The 16,034-nt window shown below is 41.9% G+C and overlaps 1 protein-coding gene across 2 annotated transcripts; it reads left to right on the forward strand.

Annotated features, from left to right (window-relative positions):
• Positions 1-1,359: 1,359 nt before the first annotated feature.
• LOC120051555 (zinc finger protein 665-like) lies at positions 1,360-8,820 on the forward strand. Of its 2 annotated transcripts, XM_038998495.1 has the most exons (4): positions 1,360-1,402; positions 6,354-7,384; positions 8,438-8,543; positions 8,683-8,820. In XM_038998495.1, the coding sequence occupies exons 2-4, from the start codon at positions 6,485-6,487 to the stop codon at positions 8,733-8,735; spliced, it is 1,059 nt and encodes a 352-aa protein (XP_038854423.1). In that variant the 5' UTR covers positions 1,360-1,402; positions 6,354-6,484; the 3' UTR covers positions 8,736-8,820. The 2 variants fall into 2 exon arrangements, with proteins under 2 accessions (XP_038854423.1, XP_038854422.1); XM_038998494.1 differs by lacking the exon at positions 8,683-8,820 and having other exon boundaries at positions 6,354-7,703; positions 8,438-8,540.
• Positions 8,821-16,034: the final 7,214 nt, after the last annotated feature.

Consider the following 16,034-nt stretch of genomic DNA (forward strand, 5'->3'; position numbering starts at 1 on the left):
ATCAGTTTTCTACATGTGTAGTAGAATTTAAACACATTCCGTTTCTATCTTTATCTATAATTGTTAATATGATGTGAAAGGGATATACTATTGTTTTTTGAGTGAAATAATACAGTGAAGACAAGGTTATTCAGGAAAATAGTACATAGTGCTGCCTAAAACATACTGCAACATTGTACTAAATGGTTTTGAGTCATTTATGTGAATTTAGGAAATCTACTGTAGGTTAAGTGCACTTACGTTGTAATTTTAAAAAGTGTGCACTTTGTCTAATGTGAATGTTACGAATCCCTTTGGCCCGACAGTCTAGGGGGGGATGGTAACGAGACCCGTAACATAACTCATGCAAAGTGTAACAGTGACAAAGTAACAGTGAGAACAAATAACCACAACAACTTAAATCTACCGTCAAACTCAGGGTTTATTAGTAAACACACGGTAATGGGGGGGGGGGGGGGGGGGGCGCGGCAGGAAAAGGGGCTGAGCTGGACCCAAGGAAAGAAAGAATAAGCATCCAAAAACACCCCTAAGCTAGACTAGCCTATTTCAACAACAGCTAACTAACTAACTAACCAAAAATACAGGGGGTGGTCCGCCCAGTTCTAACTAGTGTATTTAACAAAGTTTACCTACGGGTAGTGTGTGCCCATGGGCGAACTGTCTGGTTACCCCCTTTTCCTACTATCAAACAAACACTCAAACACCATAACAAACACAATACTCACAGGTGGGGACAAAGTGACATGTAGATGCTAACCCACACAAGAGATCTACAGACATATGGCATTTACAGAGAGACTGAGCTCTGGAGAACACAACTGACAGGGTTTTTAAACCAAGGGAAAGGGACTGTGATTGGGTAAGGGAAAAGGAGCAGGTGTCTTCCGATTAGCGACTGATTGATGATTGATTGGGGAAGGATGATTGTCACCTGTGAGTAGGGGAGAAGGAGAGAACAGAAATACACACAGGATACACACTGAATACTTGTATCCGTAACAGTGAATTAATGTTTTGTTGTCAATGCTTAACTACCTGATCTATTGAAATTAGATAATTGAACAAGAAAAAATATAATATATTTTTAGAGAATAAAGAAAGTGCCAGAACTGTCAAGACAACAATTTTTGTGTCTGTTTCTCTTTATAACTTCAGGCCGACAGGTCAAGTCTGATGAGGGTAACATCAACAGTGAGGACAAACCCACCCTGCCTCTCTCCTTCCACACTGAGTCCAAACCTACAGTCACTGGGTCCTGATTGTGACAGTGGAGCCCAGTTTGCACTGCAGGATCCAGAGATGGCATCAGTGAAGCTGGAAGACTGCAGTCAAACACTGGAGCTGAATGTCAACATTAAAGATGAAGAAGAGGAGGAGAAGATTGGGAAATCTGTTAGTCATGGTAAAGGCAGGTTCTATTTTACTAAGTTATGACCCAGTCTATTGCTATTGTAAATTCTGTAAGTCTGCCATCACATCCCTGAAGAACACCAGACTGTACAACAAAGCTTGTGTTGTTCTTTCCAACAACAGTATTGCCAGTGTTTGTTTTATTTACTGGGTTATCTGGAGTCTGCAGAGAGTAGACTAAAGAAGTGAACTAGATAAACTGCCAATGTTTTAAAGTTCTATGAAATGAGTCTGTGTAGTTACTAACCCTTGTGATAGTGAGTGGAGGATGATATGAAATGAGTCTGTGTAGTTACTAACCTTTGTGATAGTGAGTGGAGGATGATATGAAATGAGTCTGTGTAGTTACTAACCCTTGTGATAGTGAGTGGAGGATGATATGAAATGAGTCTGTGTAGTTACTAACCCTTGTGATAGTGAGTGGAGGATGATATAAAATGAGTCTGTGTAGTTACTAACCCTTGTGATAGTGAGTGGAGGATGATATGAAATGAGTCTGTGTAGTTACTAACCTTTGTGATAGTGAGTGGAGGATGATATGAAATGAGTCTGTGTAGTTACTAACCCTTGTGATAGTGAGTGGAGGATGATATGAAATGAGTCTGTGTAGTTACTAACCCTTGTGATAGTGAGTGGAGGATGATATAAAATGAGTATGTGTAGTTACTAACCCTTGTGATAGTGAGTGGAGGATGATATGAAATGAGTCTGTGTAGTTACTAACCCTTGTGATAGTGAGTGGAGGATGATATGAAATGAGTCTGTGTAGTTACTAACCCTTGTGATAGTGAGTGGAGAATGATATGAAATGAGTCTGTGTAGTTACTAACCCTTGTGATAGTGAATGGAGGATTATATGGGTCTGAATTTTCACTCCTTTTTGTAATCAGTTGTTGTCCACTTTAGAATAGTTGTATTCCCCTTTTGTATTGTACAGTATAGAGCCTTCAGAAAGTATTCATACCCCTGAGTCAATACTTTGTAGAAACACCTTTGGCAGCGATTACAGCTGTGAGTCTTTCTGGGTAAGTCTAAGAACTTTGCACACCTGGATGGTACAATGTTGTACAAATTCTTTAAGCTCTGTCAAGTTGGTTGTTGATCATTGCTAGACAGCGATTTTCATGTCTTGCCATAGATTTTCAAGCTGATTTAAGTCGAAACTGTAACAAGGCCACTCAGGAACATTCAATATTGTCTTGGTAAGCAACTCCAGTGTATATTTGGCCTTGTTTTTTAGGTTATTGCCCTTCCTAAATGTGAATTTGTTTCCCAGTGTCTGTTGGAAAGCAGACTGAATCAGGTTTTCCTCTAGGATTTTGCCGGTGCTTAGCTCTATTCCGTTTATTTTTATCCCCCCCCAAAACGTTCAAGTCCTTGCTGATGACAAGCATACTCATAACATGATGCAGCTACCAACATGTGTAGAGTGGGACTCTTTATGTGTTGTGTTGGATTTGCCCCAAACATAACGCTTTGGATTCAGGATATGAATATGGTTACATCACTGCCTGGTATGGCAACTGCTCTGCCTCTGACCGCAAGGCACTACAGAGGGTAGTGCGAAAGGCCCAGTACACCACTGGGGCCAAGCTTCCTGCCATCCAGAACCTCTATACCAGGCGGTGTCAGAGGAGGGCTTAAAAATTGTCAGACTCCAGCAACCCTAGTCATAGACTGTTCTCTCTGCTACCTCACTGCAAGCAGTACCGGAGTACCAAGTCTAGGTCCAAGAGGCTTCTTAACAGCTTCTACCCCCAAGCCATAAGACTCCTGAATACCTAATCAAATGGCGACCCAGACTATTTTCCCCCCCCCCCCCCCCTATGTTACACCGCTGCTACTCTCTGTTGTTATCATCTATGCATAGTCATTTTAATAACTCTACCATGTATATATTACCTCAACTAACCGGTGCCCCTGCACATGTTATTTTACTGCTGCTCTTTAATTACTTGTTACTTTTATTTCTTATTCTTATCTCTATTTTTTTAAACTGCATTGTTGGTTAGGGGCTCGTAAGTAAGCATTTCACTGTAAGGTCTACCTACACCTGTTGTATTCGGCCCGCATGTGACCAATAAAATTGGATTTTAAGTTAATTATTTTTGACAAGTTGTTTGCAGTTTACTTTAGTCAAACAGGATTCAAATTCAAACAGGATGCATGTTTTGGAATATTTTTTTTCTGTACAGCTTTGCTTCTTTTCACTCTGTCATTGATGTTAGAATTGTGGAGTAACTACAATGTTGTCCATCCTCAGTCTAACTGTTTTAAAGTCACCATTGGTTTCCCTCCTCTCCTGCAACTGAGTTAGGAAGGACGCCTGTATCTTTGTAGTGACTGTGTGTATTGATATACCATCCAAAGTTAATGTAATAACTACACCATGCTCAAAGGGATAGTCAATGTCTTTTATCAAAACTTTTACCCATCTACTAATAGGTGCCCTTCCTTGTGAAGCATTAGAAAATGTCCCTGGTCTTTATGGTTGAATCTGTGTTTGAAATTCACTACTTGACTGAGGGACCTTTACAGATAATTGTATTTGTGGGTTACAGAGATGAGGTAGTCATTCAGAAATCATGTTAACCACTATTATTGCACACAGTGAGACCATGCGACTTGTTAAGCTTGCCATAACAAAGGGGTTGAATACTTATTGACTCAGCATTATGAGGTATTCCACTGACGTTATGGGGTATTCCACTGACGTTATGGGGTATTCCACTGACGTTATGGGGTATTCCACTGACGTTATGGGGGTATTCCACTGACGTTATGGGGGTATTCCACTGACGTTATGGGGTATTCCACTGACGTTATGGGGGTATTCCACTGACGTTATGGGGGTATTCCACTGACGTTATGAGGTATTCCACTGGCATTGGGGTATTCGGGGTATTCCACTGACGTTATGAGGTATTCCACTGGCGTTATGGGGTATTCCACTGACGTTATGAGGTATTCCACTGGCGTTATGGGGTATTCCACTGACGTTATGGTATATTCCACTGACGTTATGGGGTATTCCACTGACGTTATGGGGGTATTCCAATGGCATTGGGGCATATGGGGTATTCCACTGACGTTATGAGGTATTCCACTGACGTTATGAGCTATTCCACTGGCGTTATGGGGTATTCCACTGACGTTATGAGGTATTCCACTGGCGTTATGGGGTACTCCACTGACGTTATGGGGTATTCCACCTACATTATGAGGTATTCCACTGACGTTATGGGGTATTCCACTGACGTTATGGGGTATTCCACTGACGTTATGGGGGTATTCCACTGACATTATGGGGTATTCCACTGACGTTATGGTATATTCCACTGACGTTATGGGGTATTCCACTGACGTTATGGGGTATTCCACTGACGTTATGGTATATTCCACTGACGTTATGGGGTATTCCACTGACGTTATGGGTTATTCCACTGGCGTTATGGGTTATTCCACTGACGTTATGGGGTATTCCACTGACGTTATGGGGTATTCCACTGACGTTATGGGGTATTCCACTGACGTTATGGGGTATTCCACTGACGTTATGGGGGTATTCCACTGACGTTATGGGGGTATTCCACTGACGTTATGAGGTACTCCACTGACGTTATGGGGTATTCCACCTACATTATGAGGTATTCCACTGACGTTATGGGGTATTCCACTGACGTTATGGGGTATTCCACTGACGTTATGGGGGTATTCCACTGACATTATGGGGTATTCCACTGACGTTATGGTATATTCCACTGACGTTATGGGGTATTCCACTGACGTTATGGGGTATTCCACTGACGTTATGGTATATTCCACTGACGTTATGGGGTATTCCACTGACGTTATGGGTTATTCCACTGGCGTTATGGGTTATTCCACTGACGTTATGGGGTATTCCACTGACGTTATGGGGTATTCCACTGACGTTATGGGGTATTCCACTGACGTTATGGGGTATTCCACTGACGTTATGGGGTATTCCACTGACGTTATGGGGTATTCCACTGACGTTATGGGGTATTCCACTGGCATTGGGGTATTCGGGGGAATTCCACTGACGTTATGAGGTATTCCACTGACGTTATGAGGTATTCCACTGACGTTATGAGGTATTCCACTGACGTTATGGGGTATTCCACTGACGTTATGAGGTATTCCACTGGCGTTATGGGGTATTCCACTGACGTTATGGGGGTATTCCACTGACGTTATGGGGGTATTCCACTGACGTTATGAGGTATTCCACTGGCATTGGGGCATATGGGGTATTCCACTGACGTTATGAGGTATTCCACTGATGTTATGAGGTATTCCACTGGCGTTATGGGGTATTCCACTGACGTTATGAGTTATTCCACTGGCGTTATGGGGTATTCCACTGACGTTATGGGGTATTCCACTGACGTTATGGGGTATTCCACTGACGTTATGGGGTATTCCACTGACGTTATGGGGTATTCCACTGACGTTATGGGGTATTCCACTGACATTATTGGGTATTCCACTGACATTATTGGGTATTCCACTGACATGGGGGGGGATTCCACTGACGTTATGGGGTAAAGACAAAACAGTTTACAGGCCTCCCATATATAACACTTTCTGGCCAACTGGTGGTTTAGTTCCATTTGTCCTCCAGGTGATCTGTCCTCCAACTGTTGGTTTAGAATCTACAGATGTGGTATTCATGTTCAGATGGTACATAGTCTTAGTAGAATTCATGTTGGTACAACAATATCTAGTCATGTATCCATGCCCTTGTATGTGTGTGGTATTGTGTGTAGGCCAATGACTCAATTTAATCCATTTTAAAATCAGGCTGAAACACAACAAAATGTAGAAAAAGTCAAGGGGTGTGAATACTCTCTGAAGGCACTGTATATGAAGTCATATGTGTATCTCACTGACTGGTTCTTCTGATGTTGTTCACACAGGAGACCACGTTGAGACATTCTCTACATCCAGAGAGCAACAGCAGGAAGATCACAGAGATAAGAGGTCTCACAACTGCCCACATTGTGAGGAGATTTTCCCAATTCTATCAAAGCTAAAAATACACCTAAAAATGCAAAGAGGAGAGAATCTGTATTCCTGCACTGCCTGTGAGAAGAGCTTCACAACATCAAGGGATCTGACAGTTCCAGAGCACACTGGAGAAAAGCCTTACTCCTGCACCGACTGTGGGAAATGCTTCAATAGATCATCTAAATTAACCATTCATCAGAGAGTGCACACGGGAGAGAAGCCTTACTCCTGCTCTGACTGTGGATCGAGTTTCTCCCAATATGGCCACTTAAAATCACACCAACGTATACACACCGGAGAGAAGCCATACTTCTGCGCTGACTGTGGGAATAGCTTCACAACATCAAGGGCTCTGACAATTCACCAGAGAGTGCACACAGGAGAGAAGCCTTATTTCTGCTCTGATTGTGGAAAGAGTTTCTCCCGATTGGATACCTTAAAAAATCACCAATTAATACATGAAGGACAGAAGCCTTACTCCTGCTCTGACTGTGGGAAATGCTTCATTAAATCAGCTAAATTAACCATTCATCAGAGAGTGCACACTGGAGAGAAGCCTTACACCTGCTCTGACTGTGGAGAGAGTTTCTCCCGATTGGATGCCTTAAAAAGTCATCAACTAATACATAAAGGACAGAAACCTTACGTCTGCTCTGACTGTGGGAAGAGTTTCTCTCAACTGGGCAACTTAAAAACCCACCAACGTATACACTCAGGAGAGAAGCCATTCTCCTGTTCTGACTGTGGGAAGGGATTCTCCGTATCGGGCAACCTAAAAACCCACCAACGTATACATAAAGGAGAGAAGCCATTCTCCTGCTCTGATTGTGGGAAGAGTTTCTCCATGTCAGGCAACTTAAAAACCCACCTACGTATCCATAAAGGAGAGAAGCCTTACTCCTGCTCTGACTGTGGTAAATGCTTCAAAACATCAGCTGAGGTAAATGTTCATTGGAGAACACACACAGGAGAGAAGCCTTACCACTGTGACTGTGGGAAAAGTTTCTCCAGGTTGAATACCTTAAAAACCCACCAACGTATACACACAGGCGAAAAGCCATTCTCCTGCTCTGTCTGTGGGAAGAGTTTCTCTGTATCATGCAACCTAAAAACCCACCAACGTATACACACAGGAGAGAAGCCATTCTCCTGCTCTGACTGTGGGAAGAGTTTCTCCATATCGGGCAACCTAAAAACCCACCAATGTATACATAAAGGAGAGAAGCCTCACTCCTGCTCTGATCGTGGTAAATGCTGAGGTAAACGTTCATCGCAGAACACACAGGAGAGAAGCCTTACCACTGTGACTGTGGACAAGAGTTTCTCCAGATTGAATACCTTAAAAACACACCAACATATACATAAAGGAGAGAAGCATCATCAGTTCTCTCAGACCAGCTAAGATTAAAGTAATCACTTAATTCCATCACTTAATTCTCATAAAGGAAGTGGTAACAGTTCATTTGATCAAAAGAAGAAAGCGTAGCACACTGTTGTTTCTCACTGTGCAGTGGAAAGGGAGCGTTTTCTACAACGTTAGCCTCTACTTTACTGATCAGTGTGTTTTGTTAGCTTCTACTGTAGAGATATTGAGATCACCAATGGTTTTGCCCTTAGGGTTGAATACCCTCTGAGGTGTCTCTCATTGAAACAATAAAGTCTGAGGGTTGACTGTGGTAGTACTGCTTTCATCTAAAGTGTTCTGTGGGAATGAGCTGGTAGACACAACATGTATCAGATAGAGATCATCACATCATCAGTTTTCACCATACATTTGTCTGGATTATTTGTTGCTACTAAATTACTATTTGTTTAATGATACACAGGCTATGAAACGACTGCATGTTTATTAAGTTGTCTTTTTTAAACTACATTTGTTATTTTAGTCATTGATGATGAACATGTTTGGATAACTGAATTGATCTGCCAATACATTTTGTACGTGTATTTGTGTTGGTCAATCTCTTCTCTTTTGTATTATTCTTGTTTACAGCTGGCTGGAGTGTTTACGGACATATTCCATCTCTCCCTATACCAATCTGTTGTACCCACTTTGCTTCAAGATGTCCACTGTTGTTCCTGTAGCCAAAAAAGCGAAGGTAACTGAACAAAATGACTATTGCCCTGTAGCACTCACTTCTGTCATCATGAAGTGCTTTGAGAGACTAGTTAAGGATCATATCACCTCCACCTTACCTGACAACGTAGACCCACACAATTCACTTACCGCCCCAACAGATCCACGGACGGCAGAGTCGTCATTGTACTGCACACCGCCCAATCCCACCTGAACAAGAGGAATACCTATGTGAGAATGTTGTTTAATGACTACAGCTCAGCTTTTAACACTATAGTGCCCTCTAAGCTCGTCACTAAGCTCAGGGCCTTCGTTCTGAAATCTTCCATGTGCAACTGGGTCCTAGATTTACTGACGGGCCGACCCCAGGTGGTGAGGGTAGGCAACACCTCCGCCACACTGATCTTCAACATGGGGGCCCCGCAGGGGTGTTTGCTCAGTCCCCTCCTGTACTCCCTGTTCATCCATTCCTGCGTAGCCATGCACGACTCCAACTCAATCATCAAGTTTGCTGACGACACGACAATAGTAGGCCTGATTACCAACAGCGGCGAGACAGCCTACAGGGAGGTGGTTAGAGCCCTGGCGGCAAGGTGCCAGGAAAATAACCTTTCCCTCAACATCAAAAAAAACGAAGGAGCTTATTGTGGACTACAGGAGACAGAAGAGGATGCATCTTCCTCAACGGGTGTCAAAAGTTTAAAGTTCCTCGTGTGCACATCACTGAGGACCTGAAATTATCTCGCCACACCAACATCATGGTGAAGAAGGCGCAACAGTGCCTGGCTCCTAACACCCTGACAAACTTCTACAGATGCACCATTGAGAGCATTCTGTCGGGCTGCATCACCGCCTGGTACGGCAACTGCTCCTCAACTACATTGCTCTCCAGAGTGTGGTGCGTTCAGCCCAACGCATCATCAGGGCCACGCTGCCTGCCCTCCAGGACATCCACAACACCTGATGTCAAAGGAAGGCCAAGAAAATCATTCAAGAGTCTGGTGCTTGCATGGACTACCTGTCCCATTGGACAACCTTACAGATTTGTATTTATTATGGATCCCCATTAGCTAATGCCAAGGCAGCTGCTACTCTTACTGGGGTCCAGCAAAATTAAAGCAGTTATCCTTTTTTTGAAACATTACAATACATTCACAACAGATTTCACAACATATTAAGTGTGTGCCCTACACAAAATCCATGTGTACGGTACGTGTCAAAAGGTCAACACAACTGATTGCTCAAACGCATTTAGAAGGAAATAAATTCCATAAATTAACTCTTAACAAGGCACATCTGTTAATTGAAATGCATTCCAGGTCACTACCTCGTGAAGCTGGTTGAGAGAATGCCAAGAGTGTGCAAAGCTGTCATCAAGGCAAAGGGTGGCAACTTTGAAGAATCAAAAATATATTTAGATTTGTTTAACACTTTTTTGGTTACTACATGATTCCATATGTGTTATTTCATAGTTTTGAACTAAAAACAAAGGGGGGGAGGTATTCTGGGTGGCCATGGTTTGGTTTTTGATTTCAACATCTATTTCACCCGTCCTCTAAAATATGTTTACATTCTCAACTTTATTTTTCATGTTCACAATTTATTTTATTTTGAATTCAATACATATGGTGTGAAATTAACCCCATACATTATCATGGTTGCAAGCTATATTGGCGCTACATCTAGACGTTAAGGAGAAAGAGGTACAGAGAATATTTAGGAGAAAGAGGAACAGAGCCTTCACCCTAAGAGGAAGCCACAGAGAAACTTGTGAAGTCTGCAGTGCTTGTTCTCTTAAGGTCATAGGTCTGTCTTCCCACACACAAGTTCATTAATGCAGTAGTTTAAACATTTAATCACAAACAAACCTTAATTACTAATAACTTAAATTTCTGTCACCACATTATGTAAAGCTGGGATATATACGTTACCCAGTAAGAGCGTTCGTGTAAAACCTGATGCAATGCATGAAGTCTAAAAAGTGTAAAGTATTTGCAGACAGAAGGAATATGTTATTGAAGAGTCTGAATGTACAATGTTGCAACTGTGGTGGGGGTCGTATTCCAGAATTCCCAGAGTGCCCTGTTAGGGTAAAAGAGGTTGAGGGGTCAAGGATCAGGGATGTACAGCAAATCTCCTATGTGGAGGTGGTGAAGAGAGTTATAGGGGCAAGAGGCCACAGTTCTGAAGAAGATATGATGGTGGATGCACCGCAACCAGTTGAAAATGTTATACGTCAATCAAGTTATCTGGGTACACATATTGCGAAGAAGATGGATTTTATAGCCACAGTTATTAATTGTACTGCACAAGAAGTCCAGTAAGATGGACATCATTATATCTGCTGCTGAGAAGTTTTTGGGCCTCCAAGACTTCACTGCAAGGACTACTGGCTGCAGAAAACCGACCTGATTAGAACAGAAAAGCAGGCTGATTCAGTCTAATTTAAATGTCGATAGTTTATATGGATTCGTCTTTAAAGTATATATATATATATATATATATATATATACACACATTTTTAAAACCCTGTATTATTTCATTTTAGGGATCTTTATTACCCACCTGTAGTGGAGGTGGCAGAATGCCATTATACCAAAAAATAAGATGTCGCCAAAGGGTTTTATAACTTAACCAAGATAGACTACAGCCTTCCAACGGGACCAAATGAGTCATAGTGTGCAGAATAAGCAAGGAGCTGGGCAGATCCAAGCACGAGCTAGCAAGATCCTATTGGCGCATTCTAGCATTCATCTGCATATTTCCGTTAGGTAACGCCTCCTCTTTGAAATGCACTTGTGCAATAACTCAATTCACCTTTGCACGCCTTCTAAATAACGCGATTGTTAAAAACTTTTGCAAAGGGTGAAGTCTACTCTGATCATAGCATTTTAGTTGGGGAACAAATAACTGTATTGACATCAGATGTTTCTTCGATGAGAAAATGCAAAATGTCGGCCAAAATTCATCTCTTTCCATCTTCTCCCACTGCCAGTCAGAGTGGAAACGCCAAGCGGATGCTTCACATTTATACATCCGGTGGAATAACTGTCTCATTGTTCTATCTGTGATGTCGCTGTTGAACTGTGGTAGTGGAAGAACAGGAAGTAAAGCCGCAGAACTGTGCTGTCGAAACGATAGCTTTTATTTTACTACAGGTATGTAATAGCACGTTTAAACCTAATTTCGAAAGAATATGTCATAACATATCAGGTAACAAATCTTCTACTATCATGTTAGGTATAACGTTTGGTAAAGGTTTTATGTGCTATTTTTTTCCTGTTAAACCGAATGAGTGAAGAACGCGATAAGTTATTTTACAAGTCACATAGCTAGAGACGTTGGTTTGTCCAAGTGAATGTACATCATTTCATCAAGGTCATTTCATAAAGGATCCATTTATTTGACATTTCTAAGTTAGTGACGCGAGCTGGTAAAATGGCGGCGCCAACAACTGCGTCACCAGACTTCAGTACAGGCAGTGCGGATGCATCAGAGACAGAGAGTAGATGAGCAGAGTTGAGCGGTCGGAAATCCCGCTCACTGCTCCGGCGTTCCACGTCCTTTCCAAATGCTCCGCTAAAACCTGCACTTAGTTAACAGGAAAGAAAATTGCCGCTCCATTCATTAAAATCATCTATTTTTGTGACTACATGGACCTACCATTTGGTTTTGAAGTATTGAAACCAAGTCATATGATTTGAATTAAACGTTTTTAATAAACATGAAAAGGTGAATGTAAGAAGCGCTCATCATTTCAAATAGGCTACATGTTATATTAAACAGCATATAACACTATAAATAGGCCAGGTGCCAGACAGGGAGCCTAAGAAGGAAATTAATAATTTAGGCTATATTATTTCAATTATTTATTTCAAGGCTATAGCCAACAAAGAAATACATTGTGAAGCAATTGCGAGTGCGACTAGGGTTGCCAACTTTCTCACTACCAAATAAGGGACTAAATATGGCGTGCACGGTGACACGGCGTTGTGGGTATGGTGTTATGGGAATTAATATACAGTGTATTCAATTGGAAAGGCAAAAGGCATTATGAGTTATGTGTGCTGGGCAATTAGCTTTCAGAATGCGATTGTTGTCACTGCTCAATAACTGGTAAACGGAGTGGTGTTTTCCAAAGTTGACATTGGCATTATCTGCTGCATAGGCTGTGATGTGTCTAATATCCTGTTCATGCTTTTTCCAGACAGACACAGAGAAATATCTCACTGGAAACATGTTTCTATTTCCCTTGTTTGAGGCGTCACTGAGAAATACACGGGCTCACCTTCCGTAGGAGGCGGATCATTTCCCGCAGTAGACGTCACGAAGAATGCGCCGATATTGCTAGCACCTTTAGCTAGCGTGGCCTTCTTGTGCATTTCTGTTGATGCATGCTGAGTTAGGTCACTCTCCCCTCCATTGGCCAATTGAGAATACCTGACGGCATAAAGTACAGAAAGCTTTCGTCGAGTCACCACTGACGGGCTTAACCCACGTCTTTGTTGCTTCACATTGTTTGTTGTAGCTGCACAGTCTTTTTTTTTCAGGTTTATCCATATTTCCTTGATATGCAAAACCGACCGAACAACAACAGAAATTACTTTGCAGGAATTGGCGCGTTTACGCTATACTGTGATTGGATGAATATACGGGACAAGGGGGTATGGGACAAACCAATTTAGCCCAATATAAGGGACATCCCGGCTAATACGGGACAGTTGGCATCCCTAAGTGCGACACTAGACTGGTAGGGAGTCAGGAACATTAAGCGCTCAGCATTTTAACAGCATTTAGTTGTATTAAATCAGTCTATAATAATATAGAATATACAGTGCATTCAGACCCCTTGACTTTTCCCACATTTTATTACATTAGTCTTATTCTGAAATAGATTAAATAGTTGTTTTACCTCATCAATCTACACACAATACCCCATAATGACAAAGCAATAACTGTTTTTTAGACATTTTTGTAAATTTATAAAAAAGTATATGTATTGCATTTCCATAAGTATTCAGACCCTTTATTCAGTACTTTGTTGAAGCACCTTTGGCAGCGATTACAGCCTTGAGGCTTCTGGGTATGACGCTACAAGCTTGGCACACCTGTATTTGGGGAGTTTCTCCCATTCTCTGCAGATCTTCTCAATCTCTGTCAGGTTGGATGGTTAACTTCGCTGCACAGCTATTTTCAGGTCTCTCCCAAGATGTTCGATCGAGTTCAAGTCCGGGCTCTAGCTTGGCCACTCAAGGACATTCAGAGACTTGTCCCGAAGCCACTCTTGTGTTGTCTTGGCTGTGTGCTTAGGGTCATTGTCCTTTTGGAAGGTAAACCTTCACCCCAGTCTGAGGTACTGAGTATTCTGGAGCAGGTTTTCATCAAGGATCTCTCTGTACTTAGCTCTGTTCATCGTTCCCTCGATCCTGACTAGTCTCACAATCCCTGCCTCTGAAAAACATCCCCACAGCATGATGCTTCCACCAGACGTGACGCTTGGCATTCAGGCCAAAGAGTTCAATCTTGGTTTAATCAGACCATAAAATCTTGTTCCTCATGGTATGAGAGTCCTTTAGGTGCCTTTTGGCAAACTCCAAGCGGGCTGTCATATGGCTTTTACTGAGGAGTGGCTTCCATCTGGCTACTCTACCATAAAGGCCTGATTGGTGGAGCGCTACAGAGATGGTTGTCCTTCTGGAAGGTTCTCCCATCTCCACAGAGGAACTCTGGAGCTCTGTCAGAGTGACCATCGGGTTCTTGGTCACCTCCCTGACCAAGGCCCTTGGCCGGGCGGCCAGCTCTAGGAATAGTCTTGCCTGTTCCAAACTTCTTCCATTTAAGAATGATGGAGGCAACTATTCTTGGGGACCTTCAATGCTTCAGAAATGTTGTTGGTACCCTTCCCCAGATTTGTGCCTCGACACAATCCTGTCTCGGAGCTATACGGACAATTCCTTCGACCTCATGGCTTGGTTTTTGCTCTGACATGCACTGTCAACTGTGGGACCTTATATAGACAGGTGTGTGCCTTTCTAAATCATGTTCAATCAATTGATTTTTACCACAGGTGGACTCCAATCAAGTTGTAGAAACATCTCAAGGATGATACATGGAAACAGGATGCACCTGAGCTCAATGTGGAGTCTCATAGCAAAGGGTCTGAATACTTATGTAAATTAGGTATTTCTATATATTTTTTTGAATATATTTGCTAAAATGTCTAAAAACCTGTTTTTGCTTTGTCATTATGGGTTATTGTGATGTCATTATGGGTTATTGTGATGTCATTATGGGTTATTGTGTGTCGATTGATGAGGGGGAAAAATTATTTAATCCATTTTAGAATAAGGCTGTAACGTAACAACATTTTGAAAAAAGGAAGGGGTCTGAATACTTTCCGAATGGACTGTAGACTGTGACTTGCTTAGGCTCCGTGACTTTGAATGTATATTTAGAAACACCATTTTGGCCAGAGTCTGTGGCTTCTGGGTCACGTGATGGTGCCTGGAGAGCAGGCCAGCAGCGGAGAATATCCTCTCCGTGCTTGCAGAGCCGCTGGGGATGGCAAACACCTTTTTGGCCACTCTTGCCAGGCTGGGCAAGAGTTGTTGTTTGTCTTCCTATAGGTAGGCCTTAAAGTTTTTAGGCAAAATAACCCAGACAAAATATAAAGCTCCTTGAAAGTGGGAATATGCCAGGCCTATTGGGCCTACATCAATTATGGCCTATTGTATAGATAATAGAACCAAAATGAAGGAAACTTTTAAGATAATTGATTTTTAGTTTATAAATACTTTGCTACAATGACACACTTCATTAGCTACCCACCGTGTTCCTGTCTTTTAGCATGTAGTAAGTACACCATCAATGGTTCTTTAGTTGTGGACATTACATCACAATAAATTTTTCTTGGTCCTCATCTTTGTAAGTCACCTTGATTTTGCACCTGTGTTTTTTTTAAATCAGTTTCTTTATGAAAATATGACTATATGACAATGACTGTAGCTAAAGCAAGGGGTTATAGCAGCACACAAGTAGACTACCAATACATTCTGGGCCCTGAGCTCATGAAGTGTGCGCTACTGAAGTGAAATTGGAGCGGGCGAGAAGGCTGACACTCCAGCCGGTGGGAATCTTGCTCCGTGCTCCAGTCAAAGTGAGCTTGTTCTGATCAGAGAGAGAGACAATTTCACGGTCGCTCTACTGTTTTGAAGCTGAATGTAATGATAATCAGTTTTCTACATGTGTACTAATGTTCAGACACTTTAATTTTTTTCTGTCTTGATCTATAATTGTTAATATGGTGTGAACGGGAAATACAATTGTGTGTGACTGAAATAATAGTTGAAACAAGGTTATTCTGGAAAATAGCACATAGTGCTGCTTAAAACATACTAATAACTTTGTACTAAATGGTTTTTGAGTCATTTGTTTGAAGTCAGGATATCTACTATATGTTAAGTGTACTTACGTTGTGTAATTTTAAAGTGTGTACTTTGTGTCTAATGTGAAT

The sequence above is a fragment of the Salvelinus namaycush genome, chromosome 7, assembly GCF_016432855.1.
Source record: "Salvelinus namaycush isolate Seneca chromosome 7, SaNama_1.0, whole genome shotgun sequence".
NCBI lineage: Eukaryota > Metazoa > Chordata > Actinopteri > Salmoniformes > Salmonidae > Salvelinus > Salvelinus namaycush.